Source organism: Mus musculus, chromosome 2 (assembly GCF_000001635.26).
Source record: "Mus musculus strain C57BL/6J chromosome 2, GRCm38.p6 C57BL/6J".
NCBI lineage: Eukaryota > Metazoa > Chordata > Mammalia > Rodentia > Muridae > Mus > Mus musculus.
Genome location: NC_000068.7, coordinates 120,376,850 through 120,401,534, shown reverse-complemented (window position 1 = coordinate 120,401,534; position 24,685 = coordinate 120,376,850). Strand labels below are relative to the sequence as shown.

The window sequence follows — 24,685 nt, the reverse complement described above, 5'->3', positions numbered from 1 at the left end:
GAAATAGGTTCTTACTATGTAGCCCAAGGCCAGCCTTAGGTTCAGTTTCTCAAGTGCTAGGATTATTAGACATGAACTACTAAATCTTGGTTCATGTGTTTTGTTTTGTTTTGAGCATGCCTTTACCTTGAAAATGCAATTAAATTGGGTGATTGTATTCTTTAGTTTAATAAGTGGTTGTAAAATAACTTTTGTGTGCTGAGTACTTATAGGTACCAGAGAAGTGGTAGAAAAACTCTCTTCTGTCACTGGGCTTCCACTCCAGTGGGAGTGAAAGGAGCAGGTAAAATTCCTGTGAAGAATATACTCGTGATCCTTAGTTTTAATTGTCAACAGCACAACTCAGAGTAACTTGGGAAAAGAATCTCAATGAGGGGTTGTCTAGATCTGGTTGGTCAGTGGGTGTGTGTGTGGGATTGTGTTGATTATGTTAATCAGTGGGGGAAGTTCCAATCGAAATGTAAGCAGGGTTTGGGTCCTGAATTGTGTAGGAGAAATCTGAGTTGAACAGCATGAATGCATGCATTAATTCTCCCTCCGTGATTTGGGTGTGGATGTGATGTGATTAGCTGCCTCGAGTTCCTGCTGCCTTGACTTCACTCCAATGACTTTATACTAAAATAAACCCTTTCTTTCCCAAGTTATTTTTTGTCAGGATGTTTTTTCCAGCCACAGAAAAACACTTGGGATAATACCACATCTGTGAAAATGTCTCCTAATGACTTAAGTTGATTTGAACCAGTTTACTCTTGTCTTGTGAGGTTGGTTTTCTGGCTGTTACTCATAGCTGTGAGGAGTGGAAGCATGGAGTTGCTTAGCACAGCTTGAAGATTTGTGTTGTACTCCTCTATGTCTTTTCTAGTTTGTCTTTTTCTAATTTGTCTTTTTCTAGTTTGTTTTTGACCGCATGGTATTTCACCAAGTTTAACAATCTGCATATTTTAAAATGTGTACATTTTTTTTTGAAAGATCCAAGGCTCTTTAAATCTTGTTTTTAGTTTTTCTTTGTTATCTCCATAGTTTCTTTGATTTTATACTTTATGCTTATGGTGTATGCCTTCCATAGCTTAGGTAGGACCATGTTCTTGGTCTCTCAAGCCTTATAGTTCAAAGTTCTAAATATTGTCTTATCTGTCCTTTAATACTTACCTTACTTTATGTTTGAAACAAAATTCCCAGCATATCTTTTTTTGTTGTTATTTTAAAGATTTATTTACTATTATACATAAGTACACTGTAGCTGACTTCAGACACACCAGAAGAGGGCGTCAGATCTCATTAATGGGTGGTTGTTAGCCACCATGTGGTTGCTGGGATTTGAACTCAGAACCTTTGGAGGAGCACTCAGTGCTCTTACCCACTGAGCCATATTGCCAGCCCCCAGTATATCTTTTTTTAAAGACGTAAAAAAATCCATCCATCCATCCATCCATCTATCTATCTATCTATCTATCTATCTATCCATCCATCCACTTACTTTCTGTATCCTTGTGAATGAAGGCATTGCATGGTGTATGTGTGGAAGTTAGAAGCCACTTGCTAGAGTCTGTTGTCTTCTACCGTGTTTTATCGCATCCTGGGATAAAACTCAGCTCTTTAGACTTATTCCCTGACCCCATTTTGCTGGCCCTGTTTTTGGACTTTAAACAAGCAATCCCTATCTTTTTTGTTTGTTTGTTTGTTTGTTTGCTTGTTTTTTTAGACAGGGTTTCTCTGTATAGTCCTAGCTGTCCTGGCACTCACTTTGTAGACCAGGCTGGCCTTGAACTCAGAAATCCGCCTGCCTCTGCCTCTCAAGTGCTGGGATTAAAGGTGTGTGCCACCACTGCCTGGCTCATCCCTATCTTTTTATGTTCTCCCGTTACTAGCCAAATTATAATTTCCTTGATATCTTTTCCATAAGTTATCAGATGGTCAGAATTTTGCATATTCTAGTAGAGCTCTGCAAAAACTGTGCTAGATATTTAAAAATTAGTTTAGGGTCTGGAAAGATGGCACTAGTTACCCTTTCAGAGGACCCAGGTTTGATTCCAGCACCCACACATCAGTTTGTAATCATTTGTAACTCCAGTTCCAGGGGTCTGAAACCCTCTTCTGGCCTTTCTGAGCATCAGACTCATAAATGGTACATAGACAAAACAGGCAAAACAACCGTATACATAAAATAATAATTAAAAAAAACTTTTTTAAAGGTTATTTGAGAAAACCATTAAAAACAAAGCTAGAAACCTTTTATTTGCTTATTTTTATTATATTAACATTAATTAATTAACTAATTCATTAATTTTTGGTTTTTAAGAGAATCTCTCTATGTAGTTTGGTTATCCTAGGACTCACTATATAGACCAGGCAGGTTTGGAGCTCACAGAGATCTGCTTGCCTCTGTCTCCCAAGTGCTAGGATTCAAGATATGGGTTATAGCCTCCTGGTTGCATCTTTTGTAATGAATTAAAGTAGATTCCTGGGGCTGAAAAGATGGATTGGTGGTTAAGAGCACTTGTTCTTGCAGAAGACCCAAGTTCAATTCCCAGTACCCCAAATGGTGATTCACAACTGTTCATAACTCTAATTCTAGGATACACATCATACAGACATACATGTAAGTAGAATATTCATACATATAAAGTAAGTAAATAAATAAAAAAGAAAATTCCTAAATGTAGTCATACTGATTTTTTTGTTATACTTACAAAATTAAGGAGTCTTTAGTATTTTGTTTCATCCAAAGCTGGAATCAAAGAGGAAGTTTTGATTAGATGTTTGTTTTGTTGTGAGCCAAAAGTTAAATTTTAAATGTGGTCATGTGTTTTTTATTTGTTTCTTTTTTTGTTTTGTTTTGTTTTTTGTCTTGCTTTTGGAGATAGTCTCATGTAGCTGAAGTTGGCCCTGAACTCCTGATCCTCCTGTTTCCACCTGCTAAGTGCTAGAATTACAGGCAAGCAATACCCAGTCCTGCCATCATGTTTATTTTTGGCATGTTTACACAGAGGAGTCTCCGGTGTCTTGCCCTGCCTCTCAGGACAGTTGGATTTACTTTCTCACATCTGCAGAGTGGTGCTTTGGTTCTTTAGAGTATCACGTTCCAGGTTCCAAAGTATGTGGGGTTTTGTTGTATGTATACATATAATATGGTGAATGTATGTATGTATGTATGTATGTATAGGTGTTTGTGTGTGTGAGCCTGTGCAGGTCAGAGAAGGATGTCAAATGTTTATCTGTCTGTCTCCACTTTATTCACTTGAAACAGGGTCTCTCGCTGAACCTGGAGCTAAGTTGGTGGTATCAATAAGGGTAGATAGGGGGTGTCAGGTCAGATCCTCAGGACTGGATTAACAAGCCATGAACTCCCAAGTGGGTACTAGAAACTGAACCTTGGTCTTCTGGAAGAACAGCCTGTGCTCCTTACTGCTGAGCCATTCCTCTAGGCCCCTTTGTGTATTCTTGCCAATTTTCAAAGTCCAAGCCATGAATTTTCCTCTCAGTGGGTCTGTTTGAAAACCATTTAACAATCATAAATATTACACTATCCTACTCTATTACTCTGTTACTATATACTGTTTTTCTGTATTTCTCCAGTAAATTTGTGGATCTTTAAATGATCTTTGAACATTCCTTTTTCCCCGTTCCCCTCTTAATCTAACACTCAAATATTGAACTTTTGTATGTGTGTGTTCTGCCTGGTAAATACTTAAATACATTTGAGGTTCTGGGACATAGAAATAGATCTACAGTCCAAAGAGGTTAAAGAAAGAAAGCTTGCCTAGCTATTATTTCTGAGGCAGCAGTGACGTTATTGTCTAAAGGCTACTAGGAATCTGGGTATGTAGCTCACTCCTGTAATCGCAACATTGGAGGCTGAAACGGAGGGATGGCGATGAATTTAAGGCCTGGCCTCAAATCCTGCCTCAAAACAAGCCTAAGAAAAAAGAACAAAGAGTTCTTTGTGTGACCCGAATTCCTTATGTTTAAAGATATTGAGTATCTAAGCTAGGGTGGAAAATAAAAAGAATGTAAGTTAATAGAGAGATGCTGAAAGAATGCTTCATTTGGAATCCTCTCATGTTTACAGTGATTTCTTCTTTCATAGTTGATGGAGAGCCTTGTGACCAGTCTTTAAATATAACCTGGTTTCTGAAAAGTGCTGATTGCTACAATGAAATCTACAATTTCAAGGTAAAAAACATGAAACTACAGACTTTTCCTGTGACTTAATGGTTATCTGGTCCCAGCCTCCTAACTTTACACAGAAAGAGTAGTGCGTACTTATGGCCCATCAGAGCTGAAACCATAGCCTAGGAGTCTCAGTCTGCAGGCTTGTGTCAGCAGTTCTCAGACTTTTAGTCTCAGAATTCATAGCCTTTAAAAAAAATGTGGGCTTAAAAAACCTTTTTTAAAAACTGTGTTTTAAACATTTGAGTTTATTGTGGTATTGGTGCACACATAAGCCATGACATGAGTACGAATGTCAGAAGACACTTGTGCAGGTTCTAGGGACTGAACTCAGGTCACCAGACGTGACAGCAGGTTCCTTTACTTGCTGAGCAATTTTTCTGGTCCTCCACAAGGCTTTTGTTTGTTTGGTTTCCTCTTTTAGAAATTAAAACAGGGCTAAAGAGATGGCTCAGTGGTTAAGAGCACTGGCTGCCCTTCCAGAGAACCTGAGTTCAGTTCCCAGGACTCACATGCTAGCTCACAACTGTCCACAACTTCAGTTCCAGATCTGACTTCTGGTCTCTGCAGGCACCAGGCATATACTTGGTTTACAGACATACACATAGCAAAAACACCCATACACATAATATAATAAAATCACTTTTAAATAGATTATTTAAAGAATTATTAAAATTAAAAAATTGAGATATTCATTGTTTTAAAGTAGCAATAATAAGCTCATTATGTATTCATTTAAGTAACATTTTTTTGTTTGTTTTTTTAAGACAGGGTTTCTCTGTATAGACTTGGCTATCCAGGAGCTCACTCTATAGAGCAGGCTGACTTCGAACTCACAGATCCACCTTCCTCTGCCTCCCAAGTGCTGGTATTAAAGGCATGTGCTAACACCACCTGGTATAAGTAACACTTTTAATGAACATAAATTTTAAAAAAATTAATGGATAAGCCAATATACATATTATAATGTTCCCAGGTGTGTATTGTACTTTTAAAGACTTTATTTTCATGTTTCTGTATTTTATGTGACTGTGTACTACATGTGTGTAGTGCTCTTGAAGGCCAGAAGAGAGCGTCAGAATCTCTGGAAGTAGAGTTACAGATAGCTATGACCTTGCATGTGGGTGTTCGGAATTGAACCTGGGCTCCCCCAGAAGAGCAGCCAGTACTCTTAAGTGCTGAGCTGTGCCTGATTTTATGCAGTGGGAATATAAACCAGGGCTTCATTCATGCTAAGCAAACAGGGCCAACTATGCTACATCCCCAGCTTCTGTATTGAAGTTTTACAGGAGTGATGGTGATTGCTTTTGCTTTCATTATATAAAGTTGGGATGGAGCTCAGTGTTAAGAGCAGAGGACAGGAGTTTTGTTTTGAGCATCCAATTGAACAGCTCAAAACTGCCTGTAGCCGGGCCTGGTGACACACACCTTTAATTTTAATCCCAGCACTCGGGAAGAAGAGGCAGGCGGATTTCTTGAGTTCGAGGCCAGCCTGGTCTGCAAAGTGAGTTCCAGGACAGCCATGGCTATACAGAGAAACCCTGTCTCGAAAAACTAAAAAGAAAAAAACCTCCAACAACAACAAAAAAACCTGCCTGTAACTCCAGCTAAAACCCTGTAGCTTCCATGGGTACTCCCTGTTTTACACAGGATTACGGATATATACATATGTGTGTGTGTGTCTGCCTGTCTGTCTATGTTTGTGTGTTATAATACATTTACATATATATGTTTGGAATAATATCATAGGAAGGAATGAAAAGACTGAAGAATTTAGAGAAATGATGGTTCTAGAATTTGGTTTAAAATATTGACCTTTTTCTCTTAATCACAAATTAAACTAATGCTAGAAGGTTTTTACATTTGAAACTTCATGTGATCTAGTCAGGAATTTAGGTCCTGTTTTCATAAGACATACAAATAGTTCTTTTGGATTGCTACAGGATACAAGTGTGGAGATGGGATTGGAGAGATGGCTCAGTAGTTGGCATGTACTGCTCTTACAGATGACCTGAGTTCAGTTTCCAGTAACCACCCTGCTCATAGCCAAGCTCCTTGTGACTGCAACTTCAGGGGATCCTGAAGGCTTCTGACAGCATGTGTGTACATAATCACATAAATTTACACATATGTGTACACATACTTGTTTTAAAGTATGGAGATGATGGTGGTAGATATGATATTTGAATGTGATTTTGGTATGGGAGAAAAATCACAACTGATAAATGATATTTTCTTTCGTAACTATCAGAAATGGGCTATGCTTGGCAGCAACAGTTTTACATCCCAAGCTTATGAACATGAATGTTGTAGATTTTGTTGATTTGGTCAAGTAACAAATGTATTTTCATGTGATAAAAACTCTTTGTATCTGAAAATTTACTAGTCTTCCCAGAATTGTTAGAGAAGTTTTGTGAGCAAAGACGATAATTCTGTGGTTATATTAAAGGGGTGTGTGTGTGTGTGTGTGTGTGTGTGTTCCTGTTTAGGTGCTTATTATGTGTGCAGGCCAGAAGACAGCTTCTGGTGTTGTTCAGATGCCCTTGTGTTTTCAAAACAAGGTCTCTCATTGGCCAGCTCTCATCAAGCAGGCTATGCTGACTGGTCAGCCAGTGAGTCCCAGGCCCAGCCTGTTTCCACCTGTTATGCACTAGGATTGCAAGGACTCCTCTCCGCACCCAGATTGTTTTACATAGGTTTTGGGGCTCAACCTCAAGTGTTTGTACTTTGACAACAAACACTTGAGCAACTGAACAATGTCCCCAGGCTTCTCCTGTTGGTTTTAAAAATGGCAAAGTTATATATGTACTACAGATTGACTCTTTGTCCTTCAAGTCCTTGATTTGCAACAGGTGAGCTAAAATTTTGCATCTTCTCTGTTTTTTCTAGGCAGATGAAATAGAGTCATACTTGGAAAATCTCAAGGGAAAAAAAGGCTTGTCTGGGAGATACCAAACATCATCAAGATTATTTCAGAACTGTAGTGAACTCTATAAAGCACAGGTAAATTCTTGACAGTGGTTAGAAGGAAAGAGAAAAGGTGAAGAAAAAAAGTCATGTCTGACTCTCTCCCTTGTCCATTGTTTGTCTGCTAGTTCTGTCTTCTAGAAGAGATCTCAATACTATGAAGGAAGCTGCACTTTCTTTCCTCGGTGCTATAGCAGATTCTTATAAAAGTTCCATTGCCATCCTAACCATTTCTGAAGGCTAGGCTGGGTGCTCTGAGTTCATTCACATTGTCAGTCATCACCACTGTCCATTGCAGACTTTGATCCTGCTGAACTGAGTGGAGTCTGTACTATCCAACCGTGATTCAGCCTGTCTGCACGGTGCTCCCCTCTAGTCTATTTTTGTCCCTATGTGTTTGACAATTCTGGATACTTCAGAGAGGGATTTGAGTTTTGTTCTTTTTGGTGTGGACTCTGTTTTCTAGGATCACCTACCTGTGTTGCAGCATGTGCCCAAATTTGATCCCCTTTTAGGGCTGAATTCTGTTATTTTATATAACACATTTTATTTATCTGTTCATCTGTTGATAGTTATTTAACAAAGCAATTTTTTAGTTGATATGTCTTCAGATAACTAGGTTTTAGATTTTATTATTATACATCTGAAATCAAAAGGGTTGAATTCTACACCTTGTTTGTGTGAAAAGGAGAGTGAGTAATATATAGAGAGGTGAATAATACAGATGACTATACATTTACAATGCTTACATAAATATAATCACATAAATGCTACTTTTTATTTGAAATTCTAGCTTTTCAAAGTTTGTGAGGTGTGTGTGTATATGTGTGTGTGTGTATGTATGTGTGTGTGTATACACAAGCCTATGGTGTTTATGCTGGTGCTCTTGTCCAAGTGAAAGCCAGAGTTTGACATACACTGTCTTCCTCATTCACGTCTACCTTATTTCATGTATTTTACTTTATTTTTTGAGACAGTGTTGCTCATGGTACCTAGCACTTGCTGCTTTGGGTAGATGGGGTGGCAAGTGAACTCCTGGGATGGGATCTACTTGCCTCTGCTCCTCTCATCCTGGGGTTGCACACTCACACCACCGTGCTTGGCTTTGTATGTGGTTGCTGGGCCTCCAAGATCAAGCATTTTTCCCTCTGAGCCATCGCTCAGACCTGAAATTCAAAGTTTTTTCTTTTATTTTAGAAATGGGCGATAACACTAATTTTTGGATGAGGATTTTTAGAGTGAGGGAAGGTTTGAGTATTGAAGAGTTCTTGCTAACAGCAGCTTCACTTTGTCTTTGTTTCATTTGCTTGGATTCTCTTAGCAAATGCTGCAAAGTAGCATGCAGTGCACCGGAAGGTAGGTTCTCTATTCAGTGTTTACAAGTAATGGATTGAATATTTAACAATTGACGAATGAATGAAGTAATTGATAATTAATTTTGAAGGTCTTATCATAGCTTAAACCTTACGGAAAGTAGAAAAATTGTAAAATGGTATCACAAGTTGATAGCAAACAGAATAAACTGTAACATTGAATAATTTCTTCTCGTGTTAGTTCTTTAAATTCATTTCTTCAGCTAGAAGGGTTGGTTGGATGTGATTATAGAAAGCTGCTTGCTGCATCCAGTTACTCTCAGGTCTGCTGTAGTTTTTTAGTCATAGGATACACTTCTGTTGGTAAGGTTTCCTGCCTTCTAATCTAATGTAAGCATTGAATTGTACAATCCAATTGCTGAGGAAGCAAAATACCTTCTGCCCACCTCCCCATCCCCCACAGGACACACTTGACTGTCTAAGGCTTTGACATTCACAGTTGCCCCCTTCTGGAGAGACTCAGAGACAGTTCTGTCCTGTGGGCCAGGCCATGCTCAGCAGGGTTTTCTCCACTTGTTTCTAGTTCATTGGAATTTTTTTTTTTTATCTGCTGATGCTATTGTTTTTTTACTGCAGTGGTATGTGTTTTGCTTTAACCATTTCTACATATTTTGAGCTATACATTTGTTATTTATACATCTTTAATTTTTTTATAGAGCTTTTCTGGGGATTTTACACATCGACTTCCTCTTTTGGGAGAAAAACAGGAGGTAATTGTTTTTCTGTACATATTTCTGAGAGCAATGTAAAAACTGGGAATTAACTTTCTTAATTTTCTTTTCTGTTTTAATGTTTAAAGGCTAAGGAGAATGCAACAAATGTTACCTTTACTGGAGACAAAATTGTAAGTATTCCCGCATTGGAGCAGTGGTGGATATGTTTGATGTTTGAATAGTTTTCTTTCACTGTTGTAATACTTAAGAAGGAAAGGAAGACTAGAAATTGTACACCAAAACTGTCCACGGTAATGGCTGTTTCTAGGAGACACTATTAGTGGGTTTTTTTTTTCCTTCTTTGTATTTTCTAGATTTTTTTTTAAACAAACAAAAAAACCCATATTACCTTGGGAATCCTTCCCCTCTGTCAATATTTATGTGTAAATAAGAAAAAAAAAAACAGTTAAAAATTTTAAACTTAGCCTGAAATTATCTGTGATAGAATATAATTGGAAGAATCTTTAGAAAATTGAAATAAGGCCCAAATTAGTTATTTTTATCAATACAGTTGTGTGGAGGCTCATTTATACTTATTTTCTGGGGGCCAGAAAATCAACTCTGCCCTTAAGAATACTTGCTGCTCTTCCAGAGGGCCCACATTCTCTTTGGTTCCCAGCAATCTCAGCAGGCTCACAGTTACCTGTAACTAGCTCCAGATGCCTCTTTCTGGTTGCTATGGGTACCCATATGCATACATATGCATATGATTTTTTATAAAAAGAACATATTGCTAATTCCTCAAAAATATTTCCAGTCTAAAATATAGAGGAAGTATATAGTAATTGTTTTAGATCATCTTCTTCACAAATCCATTAAAGTTTTAAATTTTAACTTTTTATTTTTTAGATTTTGGGCTTTCTTCATTTCACAAATCTAACTGACTTTATAGACCAGGCAAGCCTCCTAAGTTCTGGGATTACAGGCCTGGGCTACATTCCTGCCTTGTGTCTCTAGCTTTGTAACAATTTTATTAAGCATACTATATCTCACACAGTCATCCTTTTAAAGTATAAAACTTGGTGGGCTTTAGTGTTTCACAGTTTACAGAACCACTAGTGGTGAGCTTCAGAATTCTTGGCTCTGAAAGTCTGTACTCACTGTCAGTCCACACTGCTCCCTTCCCCACAGCCTCTGTCCTCAGCTACTAATCGCATAGTACATGATCTTGTGTGTGGCTTCTTTCCCAGTTTAACACTTTGGCCTTAACCTTTCTTCATGTCTGCTTAAAGCACTAAGAGCTATCAGGGATGAGTGATGAGGGCCTGTGCCTATGTAGCCCTGCACATGTGTGTGGCTATCTAGATTTCCAGGAATAGTTTAGACTTCAAACTCCACAGAGACTCTTCATTGTATAACTTTCTTTTCCTTTTAACAATTGGTTCAGCTTCTTGATAAGTACAGCTGCTAATGTCACATCAGGCAGCTATGATTGTTAACAGTTAATATTGAATGGTTTTGTCAAGTGTCGTATGTTGTAACAATGAGTGATTCTGTGTCAGGTCAGAGAGAGCCCCTTAGAATAGAGGATTTTAGCAACTTGCCAGTCAGCTCACACGAATGGTTTTTGGGGGACCTCTAAGCCTGTTTTACCTTTTCTTGTGGCTGGCATAGAGTTGGTCAGAACTTGAAAAAATTAATAGGACAGGGCATGTTGACATACTACCTTTAATCCCAGCACTCAGAGGCAGGTAGATCCCTGTGAGTTCTAGGCCAGCCTAGTTAACATAATATTGACTGTTTGTGTTATATATCCTGTTGGTTTTGACAACTGTCTAATGACATTCCCACCATGATTCTGTTATACAGGGTAGCTTCAGGGCTTTAACAATTCTCTGTTCTTTGCTTTTCATCTCTCCATCCTTCCTAATAATTGACAAATTGCTGATCTTTTTACTGTTTATTCTGTTCTACATTTTTTGGAATATCACCCAATTGTAGTCAAATGACTATATAGCTTTTTCAGGTTGACTTCTCCATAATATACATTTGAAGTTTTTAAATATTTTCTGGTGGTTAGATAGCTCACTACTCTTTAGAGCTGTGTAATAGTTCACTGTCTGGTTTTATCATTGTTTGGTATTTATTCACCTATTGAAGGACATTTTGATTGCTTTTAAGTGCTAGCTATGAATGCTTTGTGAGGTTGTTGTGTGGATGTAGACTTTCAGTTCATTTGGGCAAGTGCCAAGGAGAGTGATTGATGACTGTATGGTAACTGCATGCTAAGTTTTGTGATAATTCTCACAGCTTATTACTTCATTGGAAACAGACTATATCAGAGACAGAATTACTCTGTAAGACATCTGTGTTTAGATTACCACATGCAACTTTCATGATCTGTTAGATGGGGGAGGTGCGTGCATGTCATGGTGCACAAGTGGAGGTCAGAGGACAGTTTTGAGAGCTGGGTCTCTCTTTCCACCTTTATATGGGTTCTGGGGAATCAAAAGCAGGTCACTAGGATTCTGCAAACAAGCGTCTTCACTGGTTGAACCACCTCACTGGAGAAATTAGCTGCTGCATTGCCGTGGTAGCATGCTGTGCTGTTTTAAATCACTCACCACCTATTGCTTCCCAGATCAGGCAGGGTAATGTCAGCTTTTAGTCCTGGATAAATTGTTGGTGCCAGGGATATATAAACATAGAATTTAACTCGAGGATTGTGGCTGTGGTTTTGTCTGAGCTGACAGCTCCCTGAAGAATCCGGCTAAGGACCTGCCTGTGTTCTGCTTGACTCAGCAATCCCAAGGCCAAGCGGCATTTTGGTTGTTTGTGCTAAGTATATTTAGAGACAAACATTCTGGGCTGCAGCAACATAGAGAAAGTGGGCAAGCAATAGGTAAGAGCACAAAACCTGTAAAGTACAAGGGCAGAAGGAGATATTTGGAAGGAAAGGAGCTTTGCAAAGCTCTTGTGTATTCCAGGACAGATACATGCTTTAAAGAGACTAGCTAGTTTTCATGCTGGCTGGCCTTCTAACTACACACACCGAGTAAAGCCTTGCCTCAATTTGCAAGGACTAGGAATGGATCTTTTCTCTTTATCTTTTTAGCTCCTGATGTTTTAGGAAATCTTACTAAAATAGTAGGCACTCAGCCGCAAGAACTGAGACTTGGCTGGGACTATAGCTCAGTAGTAGATTCAACCTCAGAACTGAAAACAGTGAAAGGAAGGCAAGAAACAGGCAGGCAAATGAACAAGCACAGATGCTGGGAACCACATAGGACAGTGTATGCAATTTACAAAAATAGTTTAGAAAAGAAACTAAGCAACAAACCTTCAGAACACCCCTCCCTCCTGCCTTCAGTGACAAACAGAATCTTCTATCATCTAGAATATGCTGTTTTCTGTCAACTACTGTGAGTTATGCAAAGAAAGTGTCAAATTTAAATGCAGTTTCTAAAAAGCCTCTCAAGACATTCACACATTAGATGTAAGAAAGACTTTGAACTTTTTAAAATGTGCTCAAAAGAATGAAAGGAAATTATGGACAAAACACTAAATTAGGAAATTAGGAAGAAACTGATAAAAGTTATAAAAAGGAATAAGCAGAAATCACAAAGTTGAGATATATATAGTGACTTATTCCTATAGATGCTGTAAGCCAGCACTTGGGAGGCTGAAACAGGAGGGTTTCAATAAGATTGAGATCAGCCTGGGATACATGGTGGCACCCTGTCACAAAACAACAACAAAACTGGAAACCATGAAGCTGAAAAGAGCATTGACTAAAGTAAGAAACTGATGAGGGCTGTCACCATTTGAGCAGGTAGAAGAACCCATCCAGAGATGGTCAGTTGAAGTTACCTGTTCAGAGGACTAGAGAGCAAGGAATGAAAACAAATGAACAAAGCCTTGGAGACCTATGCATCTATCATGCGGACCAGTGTGCATATAATGGAAGTCTGAGGAGAAAAGAGGTATAAAAGAATAAACAATAGCCAAAAGCTTTTGAAATTTAATGAATTTCTCATATTGGGATACACAAAGGGTTCAAGACTCCAAGTAGGAGTGAATGGACAAGATTTTGTGCCCATAAGTTGTAATGTAACTCATTCACAAAAATGAAGTACTAATATGTGCCACAACATAGATAAATTTGAAAACTGAGACCAGTCAGATGTTAAAGGACAAATATTGTTTAATTCAGCCATTGATGTAAATTGTCCATGGTAGACAACAAATCTCTGGAAGTAGGAAGTAGGTTAAGTTGTTTCAAATGGTGGCGGGATGGAGAGAGGGAGTTTTATTGCCCAATAAACAAGGGACTGCTTTTAGGAGGTTAGCACGGGGGCATTTGTCTAGTCCCAGCTACTTAGGACCTGAAGTAACAATCTCTTAAGTACAGGTTAAAGATCAGCCTGAGAGACAGTATCTCAAAATAAGTTTTGGTGTCCAAGTCCATTGAATCATGCTCAGTAACATTGTTAAAATTATGACGTATGTAAAATTTACCTCAATTAAATAAAATCAAACAATAGTAACTACTTATCTGATAGGTTTGTTAAGACTTAAACAAGTAGCAAATGTTACATGCCTAACAGAGTGCTGGGCATATAAATGCTGCCACTACACTTATCAAACCCTATACTATGAAAATTAGTACATTTTGAAATTTATAAGAGTAGTTTTAAGATGTAAGAGTTAATAGCAGAATGGTTAGTTATACTAATTGGTTAATGACTAAGTTCAGGGAAGGTTCAGTAATTGTGAGTAATAGAACATAGGATTCTTATGACTGTGAAGTTACACATGTCTCAGCATCCTCCTTGAAGAAAGATTGGCAGGAATCAAAGTAGGGTTTCAGCATGACGTAGTTGTTCCTGAAATAGCCAGTGAATATAGAGTTGAAGGATGTGTCTGCTTGTTTGGACTTGAAGTTGTGTGTCATAAAATCTGTTGCATTTTGTATCCTCTTGGGTTGTAGGACATTTTGGTTATTAGAGAAAACCTGTAATTTCATAGGGCTAAAATGTATAAATGTGTAAAATCTGGGTTTCATAGATTAGTAATGTTTACCTAGAGACCTCTGGGTAAAACCTACTTTTATGTTCACAGTAACTGGGGCTGGAGAGATGGCTCACTGGTTAAGAGCACTGACTGCTCTTCCAGAGGTCCTGAGTTCAATTCCCAGCAACCACATGGTGTCTCACAACTATCTGTAATATGATCTGATGCCCTCTTCTGGTGTGTCTGAGGACAGCTACAGTGTACTCATATATACAAAATAAATAAATAAATCTTAAAAAAAAAAGATGACTGTAACAAGCTGCAAGTCTATGTAGTGGTGCCTCTTCACGGATGGAGAAAAGACCAGTGGCTTTCCTCCGTGGTAGGCACCAGTGCTTACTTAACAAGCCATGGTCTCCCAAAATGTTGGTAGAAATTAAAACCAGGTCAGGTTGGAAGAGACTCAGCAAGATTGAGGCTGACAAACCTTTCGATTGTAAGCAATCAGACTTTTTATACCCTCATCAGAAACAATATGATGGCGATTGCCAGTAAGAATACAATTGTAGTTGCCAGGTTTCAATGATGTTTGCAAGTTATGCAGGATATGCAGAATTAATGTCTAAGAATGATTATTCTGTCAAACCTGTATATGCTTTGCTGACTTCTAGAGATTACAAAGATACACAAGTAATCCAAATGCCTCCCTACTTAAGGGGATGCCTTGGTTTCTCAGGAACTGAAAGGCACACAGTGCCCAAGGAAACATGAGCTTAAGCCTGAAAAACCTATGATGCATACCTCTGAAAGTAGCTAGACCAGGTCAACTCCATGATTCCCTGCATCTCCAAATCTCCTTTTTCTTTATCGTTTAATCTTGGTTGTAAAAACTCCTGAGTGAGGAAATCAGTGGTCACTGTTTCTTAAGAGTCAAGAGCTATTAACTGCCTGACTCTAAGAAGCACTGCCTTCCCACACACCTAGACTAGGTTTAGGGGAGAGCTTTTATTTAAATGTGAGACCATGCCAGTATAGGTTCTGGTAGTTTGGGGAAGGGAATTTGATTCAAGAGTGAGTGTGTGTGTGTGTGTGTGTGTGTGTGTGTGTGTACAGTCATGTATGTATTCTTTCCTGTATTTATATCAAGAATTTTTATGTGATATAAATAATTATTCTAGCATGAGTTAAACTCAATGATTTTTAATTACAGTTTTTCTTTGTAAAAGATAAATACATTAAATGTAGACCATGTATAGCAAGAATGCAAGGGACTATGTTGTATCAGTTCATGATCTTGCCTACGTTGCTGTGTGGTGTATAAGCTTGTCTTGCTTGTGATGACCATTTCTGTTACTGAAAGCTGAGGACTTTCTGGGCTGTATCCTGAAGCGATGTTCCATACTGCATTACTAACTTGTGCTCTAGATTCTTGAGACTTGAAGTTTTGATGCCCCTTTTTCTCCCTAGGCAATGCATGAACCATTGCAGACTTGGCAAGATGCTCCATACATTTTTATCGTGCATGTTGGCATCTCGTCCTCAAAGGAATCACCAAAAGAAAATGCACTAAGTAACCTTTTTACCAGTAAGTTCAATTCTTGTCTTTTAAAAATATTTGTTATTTTCTATTTGTTTCACACATGATCAATATGAAATGGGAAAATTAGAAATATTTTTGTATGTGTAGGCACAATTCCAAATACTTTCCATGAATCACAGATACTTGGTTCTAGTTTGGCTTTCTTGCTGTGAATTTTTTTTTCTTATAAAGGGAAACATTTAATTGGGGCTGGCTTACAGTTTCAGAAGTAGTCCATTATCATCATGGCAGAAAGCATATTGACATACAGGCAGACATGCTTCTAGAGAAGGAGCCTGCTATGAGTATTTTCAATTAGTATTCTTTAGTATTTTGAAGTAAAATTTTCAAAACTTGAATCTCTATGTTAAAACTTGGGAATTTTGAATTTTCATCGACAACTTCCTTCTTCCCTTCCTTCCTTCCTTCAAGAATTATTTATTTTATTTATATGAGTACATACTGTCTTCAGACACACCAGAAGAGGGCATTGGATCCCATTACATATGGTTGTGAGCCACCATGTGGTTGCTGGGAATTGAAAAAGCAGTCAGTGCTCTTAACCTCTGAGCCATCTCTCCAGCCTGACAATTTCTTAATATCAAGAGTTTTTCTTTTTTTTTAGCGATTTATTGGACTTTTAAAAATTATGTGTTCATGTGCAATTAATTGTATCCATGTGAGTCAAGGTTCCTATCCTGGAGTTACAAGTTATGGTAAGCCTCCCAACATGGGTGCTAGGATCTGAACTTGGGTCCTCTGGAAGAGGGGTTTGTACTCTGACCTGCTGAGCAATCTTTCCAGTTCCTCAAGAATTTTTTATCTTCCTTCCTTCTTTGTAACTACACAACTGACAGTCTTTACCTTTCACCTGGAATTTTGCAGTAACTAGTTGTAGTTTCTCTGTGGTTTCCATTTTTGGTTTTAATTTGTACTGTGTAGTTTCCTTCCCTAGCCTTGCTTTCTCGGTAGAGTATCCTTGTCTTACTTCTGAATTTATTGGCAATATTGGTACATTTCATTACAAAATACAATGTTTACTATAGATTTCCGCCCCCCCCCAGAATATCACTTAATTAGATAAAGATGCCCTTGTTTTCCAACTTTACTATTTTCTTCTTCTTTTTAATACTAAGAAGGAAGGCTCAGTTTAATCAAAGGCTCAATTGTATATGCATTAAAATTATCATAGAATAAGCATGTTTGCTTTTACCTATGTAACCCAGCTCTCTAGAGCCTAAGGCAAGAGGATTATAAATTCAAGACCCAATCCAGGAACCCTAGCAGGCTAAACAGTGAGGCCCTGTATTTTTGTTGTTGTTTGGTTTTTTTTGTTTTTTAAAGGAACGATCACATAGGCTTTCTCCTTGGTGATGCTGTGCTGCGTTGTATTAACAGGATTCTAGTTTGAAACCATTCTTTAAGTTTTGCTTTGTCTTAACACACACAAACACACCCGTATCTTTCCATTCATATACATTGTTGGGTTCCTTTTGTTTATTGTTTGTGTTCAAGATGAGTTTTCCTGTAATTTTATTTTCTTATTATCACTGATTCGGCATGCAGATTATGATAACCTCATGTAGTGAATTGGAGAATGTCCTTACTTTCATAGTCTATGAAACAGTTTTAAAGAGTAAATTCACCTTTTTTTTTCTGTGAGAACTTTCCTGTACTCCTGTTGCAATCTGACAGACTATCAGCCTGGGTAGACTTTCTCTATGAGAAGTATTTTATTCTCGTCCTTCTCTTCCCCTTGAATCAGAGGTGTACGTGTTTTGAGAAATTCTTGATTGCTTTTACAACTTCAAATTTATTGACAAGTCTTTTTTTCATCATATTTCTTTGCAAGTATCTCTATTTTTTTTTTACAGTCTTTAATATTGGTAGGCAAAGTGAATCTACATAATCCCAGCAATCAGGGGGTTTGAGGCAGGAGGATCAAGGAGTTCAAGACCATGCTTGGCTACATAGTGAATTTGGGGCCAGCATGGAGTCTTTGAGACCCTGTTACAGAACCCTAGAAATGATGGGTTTGGGTGATGGCTTGGTCAGTAAAGTACTTGTTGCTGTAGCAGAGGGTTCTGAGTTTGTATTCTTAACTCCCAGCTGAAGAGCAGGCCACAGTGGTAAGAGCCACAGTGGTAAGAGCCACAGTGGTAAACCTCTGTAACCCCAGCACAGGAGAGGAGAGTCAGATCCCTGGAACTTGCTGGCCAACCAGCATAGCTGCTGAGAGCCAGATCTGTTTCAAAAAATAAGATGGAAAGTAACTGAGGAAGCTGCCTGACACCAGCCTCTGGCCTCCACACATGTGTGCATGCTTACATATAACATGTGTGTATATCATAAAGAAAACCAAGAATTACATAAATAACAACATTTTTCATATTGCCTTTGTCTTCTTTAGTTAGTTAAATCTCCATGGAATTTTGTTTTGTTTTTGGCTTTGTTAATTTCCCAGACCATTTTACATATTTCATTGATCTTTCTTTGTTTTTGTTTGTTTGTTTGTTTGTTGTTTTTTATTTTGTTTCTTTGAGACAGGGTTTCTCTTTGTAGTTCTGGCTGACCTGGAACTCGCTTTGTAGATCAGGTTGGCCTTGTACTCATGTAGATCCTCCTGCCTCTGCCTCCTGAATGCTGAGACTAAAGACTTATGTTACCATACCTAGCTCATTGACCTTTCTTACTTGACTTTCTTTTAGATTTTTGTGATCCTTGTGTTGAGTCCTTAACTCCCAATTCGCAATGGGCTTTACTTTGCCCTGTAGTGATATGGCGGTATAGCAGATCTAGGTGGACCAGGTAGTGACCTGCTTTAATTTCTGGAACTCAGAATGTATGGTTCTCAACCTTCCTAATGCTGCGACCCTTTAATACAGCTCCTCATGTTGTGCTGACCCCAACCATAAAACTATTCTCATTGCTGCTTCATAACTATAATTTTGCTACTGTTATGTTATGAATCATAATGTAAATATCTGATATTTGACCCCAAAGGGGAGTGCCGCCCACAGGTTGAGAACTGCTGCTCTGGCTTCACACTTTTCTGACAGGTAACAAACAGGCAGAGAAGAGCAGTTGCTGGTATTTCTTTTCAGTTGTCTCAGAGAGGGAGGGGAGAGGCCCACCTCACGCTCAACCCTGACCCTGTCCTTTCTCCTGTTTGACTCTGACTTGTTTCAGTGCTCACAAAGGAACTGCATGTAAACGGGCATGTAAACCTTGTTTTCACGACCAGAGTCCTGCATGACTGTGCTTCAACCTTCTGCACTGTTCTGTCTCCATTCCATCTTGATTCCTGGAAATACTTGTCTTGTTTTCACATTTAATGTCTTTTTTTTTTCTTTTTCTTTTTCTCCTTTTTTGTTTTTTACACATCTGTTGGAGGAAGCACATTAAGGCATGGTTTGATCAACAGTACCACTGGGAAATCTAGAATTGTCTCTGAAAGTTCTCTTCTTTCATTTTTTTTTTCAGTGCTGGGATTAGACCCAGAGCCCACATATGCTATGCAAGTGTTGTACCCAGCCCAAATGTCTTGTTTTGTCTAGCTGTATAGTCTAGGTTAGCCTCAAATTTGCAACAAATCCTCCTGCCTCAGGCTCTCAAATGGGGAGAATATAATTCTGTGTCACCACAGTGACTTCTTTCATCTTCTCATTAAAACTTTTGATGGAGCCTGGCCTCCAAGGCTAGGATTAACGTCATGCACCAGGCCCAGCCAAGTCAGAGTTTGACTTAGCAACTATTTCTAGAATTTTTTCAGCTCTTTTAGTGACAGCTTTTAAACCATCAATCTTTTTGTTTTGTTTTTTTGTTTTTCAAGACACGGTTTCTCTGTGTAGTCCTGGCTGTCCTGGAACTTGTTCTGTAGACCAGGCTGGCCTTGCACTCAGAGACCCACCTACTTTTGCCTCTCAAATGCTGGAATTAAAGATGTGCTCGCTCCTCCACCACCTGGCAATCATCAATCTTTTATTGTAATGTAAAAGATTGGCTCTGACTGGCTGTATGTAGCTGAGCTACCCCAGAGCTCTGGATCTTCCAGAGTCCCGCCAGATACTGGGACTACACACCCATACCACCAGGACTGGCTCAAAACAGTTAATCTTATAATCAGTAGAGTTGCTTCAAGGAGGCAGATTTCTCTGACTCATTTTGTACATAACACATTTTTTGGTTCCTTAAATAGTATTTATTTACTTAGTCAGGTTTTTGCAAAATGTTTGGTACCAAGTTTTGGGAAATGTCAGTTATGTTTTATAAATAGAGCTGTGCTTTGTCAGGACTTGTGTGTATTCTTCTTGGGTTTGTTTTGGTTTTCATTCTTGAGTAGGATTCTGCTTATATAATTAAACTGCCAGATTATTTTTACATCTTATTTTACTAGGAAGGGTGTATTACTTATATAGTTCATTATGAAATTAAAAAAAAATTCTCATTTGAAAGTGACATCCATCTTGCAAGATCATAAAAAAATAAGTAAAAAAGTATTAGGGAATCGTAATGATGGGCAGAAGACAAGAATATTAGGAATGCACTGTAAGAAGTATTATACCAAGAGTGTTTGAATTTAAAGAAGGTGAAATAGCTCTCGATGGATGAATAGCTCTCGGGGATGGCTTTGTGAAGCAGTGCCAGTGAGTGTAGTCTTTACAGGCTGTGAATGTGGAGCTGAGGAGGTCAGCCTGTGCTTACAGTCAGTGCTTACAGGGTGTTGATGATGAGGGGGACCTGAGTCTTGAAAAAATCCATCCAGCCAAATCAACAACTGTAAGAATAAGTCATCATTTTCAAAGGTTACTATATCTAATGCATTTTCCACCATGATTGAAGTACTTAAAAGTGAGTGATGAAACTTTTACTAATTTCATAAAATAAACACTAATTGGGTTTTATTTGATTACTGAATCTATCAAATTAATTGAGATCTGTGTTTTGCCAGTGACTGTTGAAGTAAAGGGTCCCTATGAATACCTTACTCTTGAAGACTACCCACTGATGATTGTAAGTCAACATGTCTTTTTAACCTTGTCAGTAAATTAATATGAAATTGTCTGTTTTGTAGCAGTATCAAGGATTATCCCAGTGCCATTCAGAAAATGCTACTTGAGGTTTTGGTGTTAACTTTTTAAATTAGATTTTCTTATTTTACATTAGGGGTGTAAGTGTTTTGCCTGTTCCGATTGTGTACTATATGAGAACCTCGTGCCGGCAGAGATTAGACAAAGTCATTGGATCCCCTTGAACTACAGTTAAGGTTATTGTGAGCCCCTATGTGCATGCTGGGAACTCAGTCCAGGTCCTCTGCAAGAGCAACAGTTGTTCCTAACCACTGAGACACCTCCCCAGCCCCTAACTTCTTATTAGACAGTGACCTTGAGAGAGTGTATGTAGTCCTGTGGGACCCCTTTATCTGTAGGATGAAATTGTCATGACTTGTGGCCTGGAGAATCTCAGTAGCCCCCTCACAGCATACATTTGGGCTCTAGAACAGTGGATACCCAGCTCTGGGCCCGCTCACAGTGACTGAAGCATGTATCATCATCTTTATATGAGTGTGCAGACCGCATAAGCCTGTGCTGAGGACCTTGTCTGTTTGCAGACTTGTGTTCATGATCCCTCTCTCTCCCTTGCCTTTAGTAGTTTTCCTCTTCAGTTGTGTTTCTTGAGTCATGACTTGTCAGGTCTCTGTTGTCTGCACTGCTGTCTTCACTTTATCACTGAATTCTGAGCTAAAAAGGCCCAATCAGTGCAAGGAGCAGGCACTTTTGAGGACAGTTATTTCTGTAGTCTGCCTCTAGTCTACATCATTCTAGATCTAGACTAGATCATTCTTTCTTATTTATTAGTATTACATGCTAGAGATACAGTTATTTTTCGAAGAGAAGGTAGAGACTGTTTGAGGTTTTTATATTTATTGTATGCTGATTTTAAATCTGAATAATTTGTTCTTGGCTCTAATTCTGCTTTTTATTTCATTCCCAATTGGATAACAGTTTTTCATGGTGATGTGTATTGTGTACGTACTATTTGGTGTTCTCTGGCTGGCATGGTCTGCTTGCTACTGGAGAGATCTCCTGAGAATTCAATTTTGGATTGGTGCTGTCATCTTTCTTGGAATGTTTGAGAAAGCTGTGTTTTATGCAGAATTTCAGAATATCCGATACAAAGGAGAATCTGGTATGTTTTAAAAGGTGCCATTTTAAATTTTTTGTTTATTTTATGTACATGTGTGGGTCCCTGTGCATGGCATGCCTGTGGAGGTCAGAGACCAACATGTGGGAATCAGGTCTCTCCTTTCACCATGTGTGCCCTGGGGATTGAGCTCAGGTAGTCAGGTTTGACATTAGGGACCTTTATCTACTGAACCATCTTACCAGACCCAAAATTCCCCCCTCCTTTAAGTTTTATATTTTTAAATGATCTATATGTGGGTGGATGGATGGTATGTTACATGCACATAAGTGCAGGTGCCTGTGGAGCCAGAGGGATCAGATCCCCAGGGAACCAGAGCGGCAGTTTTGGGTCACCTAGGTGTAGGTGTTGGACACCAAACTCAAGTCCTTTGCAAGAGCACTACAAACTCCTAACTGCTGAACCATGCATTTCTCCAGCCCCAAATTTGCCTTTTTTTGATGCCAGATGAGATGCATACCAGCTTCTCTCAAGTCAGTAGTGGTTATATAGGTCTGCCTTTCAGTTACTTTTAAAATGACCAAAGCAGAGTCATTGCCATTGTGACTTTTCCTTTTAATCTTGGATTTCAGGAGTACAAAATTTTTGTATGATGCAAAAATAATTGTGTTGAAACACAGAAAAGTGGCCCTTTAGGGAACGATTATCATATTTCTTAAAACTCAGTTGTGGTTGATAGCCAAGGCACCCCTAAGAAAGAAAGAAAACATGGCCAATTTAATTGTAAGATGCCACTGATTTCAAGACACATAGATATTTGCACCAGGGTGTTTAAGGGTGCATCTAAGATCTGGTAAAATACAGTAATACAAGAAAATGGGGAGGCTCTTAAGGTTTAGTAAGGTTGACTGGTAATTATAAAAATATTTGGTATGGGCTGGTGAGATGGCTCAGTGGGTAAGAGCACCCGACTGCTCTTCCGAAGGTCCAGAGTTCAAATCCCAGCAACCACATGGTGGCTCACAACCATCTGTAACGAGATCTGATGCCCTCTTCTGGAGTGTCTGAAGACAGCTACAGTGTACTTACATATAATAAAATAAATAAATCTTTAAAAAAAAAATAAATAAAAAAAAATAAAAATATTTGGTATGGTAGTTTATTAAAATAGTTTTAATTTCCTCTCTGACTGTTACTAATTGTTGTTGCAAGATATGCTATAAGGTGTTCCCTGGGTCTTTGAAGAGACTTGAAAACAGATGTAAAGTTGAAAACTATGCACATGCACTAGGATGTGTGTGTGTGTGCTTTTCTGTGTATAGCCATAGTTCAGTTTGGAAGGAAAAAAAAAGGCAGAGAAATTCCCTTGATACTATAAACTTTCTGTATAGGGTAAGATAGTCTGCTTAGGTTTTAGGGAAGTTGGGTGAGTTGATGAATTTCGCACACCTAGACTGTTGTGCACATAACTGAGGTCATTAGTGACATTAGCCATGTGCTTATAGAAATTGCATAAGAGATATTCTCTCTGTAGTAGGTCTGCTACTGTGTTCATTCTGAAAAGTAGTAGAGACCTACGTGCTAGTACTTGGCTTATGCATTTGGTTGAAACTGGAGTATAGTGCTGTCTCTTTCTTTCATAGTCCAGAATGCCTTGGTCCTTGCAGAGCTGCTCTCAGCAGTAAAGCGCTCACTGGCTCGAACCCTGGTCATCATAGTCAGTCTGGGATACGGCATAGTCAAGTGAGTACCTGCTTCTGAATGAAACACTGATTCGGCGAAACATGCTGACTAGCTAGTGCTGGTTCTGAGAAGGTTGATGAAAGAAGTAGTGAGCTAGGAAAACATGTCTGAAGTTTTGTGGCAGTTTAAGTGTTAGAAATGCTACTTTTTATCTTCCTAAAAACTCAGCAGTGCATCTGCAGAAAGATTGCAGTGAAGCAAATAATGTAGAAAACCAAACTTTTACAGTGAATTCAGTTGGTGACCATGTGAAATGTTTTTGCAAATTACATTTATAAAAATATTTATTTTATGTTTATGGGTGGTGTGTGTGTGTCTGTCTGTCTTTGTGTGTCTTTGTGTGAGGATACCTGGAACGAGTTTCATATGGTTGTGAGTCACCATGGAAATGCTGGGAATCAGACTCAGGGCTCTGCAAGATTACAAGTGCTCTAAACTATTGACCATCTCTCCATCCCACAAACAAGATTTTTCTGTGGAAAGAATACTCTTACTGTAATTGCTTAAAATTTTTAAATTTTTTTTAGTTAAAAAAAAACTTTGACCCTGTCTGAAAAAAAACAAAAAGCAAACAACGAAAATTACTGCAACGTGCAGCGCTGTAGTCATTGTGTGCATTGCTCCTTGTGGTGTACTCATCACCGCCATATACCTGGCCCTCATTGTTGTAGCCCCTGCTGTACAAGTGGAAAATTTGGGGTTTACAGTTGTGGAGGAAGAGAACACAAACAAAATTGAAGTAAATGAGTTAAATATCTAATACACAGTGAAAGGTACTGTAGTTCACAGGAAAGGGCGTGAGGAATGCCAGGCAGGGGTTGGATCTTGGAGCGGTAAATAGGACGGCCCGGGAGAGCTGCACTTAGTGGCACCCAAGCCAAGTTCTGAGTAAAGCAAGGGGCTATCCGTCCACCTAGCAAAAGATTCTGAGGTGTGATTGGATCCCGTGCGTGCTTGGAAGGTGGAACAGCGGAGTTTCATGATGGTCACCTGTGGGATGTGAAAGAGAAGAGAAACTGGAGATGAGGCCAACTTCTAGTCTG

General features: G+C 38.7%; 1 protein-coding gene across 8 annotated transcripts in view; it reads left to right on the top strand.

The window, feature by feature from the left end:
• Nucleotides 1-24,685, top strand: part of Tmem87a (transmembrane protein 87A) — a 48,846-nt gene that overhangs the window by 2,620 nt on the left and 21,541 nt on the right. For 5 of the 8 annotated variants that reach the window (NM_001110497.1, NM_001110496.1, NM_173734.3 and 2 more), the window contains exons 3-10: nt 4,088-4,173; nt 7,060-7,173; nt 9,167-9,220; nt 9,310-9,354; nt 15,644-15,761; nt 20,707-20,768; nt 21,761-21,944; nt 23,543-23,642. In NM_001110497.1, the coding sequence (NP_001103967.1) occupies nt 4,088-4,173; nt 7,060-7,173; nt 9,167-9,220; nt 9,310-9,354; nt 15,644-15,761; nt 20,707-20,768; nt 21,761-21,944; nt 23,543-23,642 (763 nt within the window). Of the gene's footprint in view, nt 1-212; nt 284-4,087; nt 4,174-7,059; nt 7,174-9,166; nt 9,221-9,309; nt 9,355-12,995; nt 13,147-15,643; nt 15,762-20,706; nt 20,769-21,760; nt 21,945-23,542; nt 23,643-24,685 lie in introns of those variants that run through there. The other 3 variants (XM_011239411.2, XM_011239409.1, XM_011239412.3) reach the window with 3 other exon arrangements.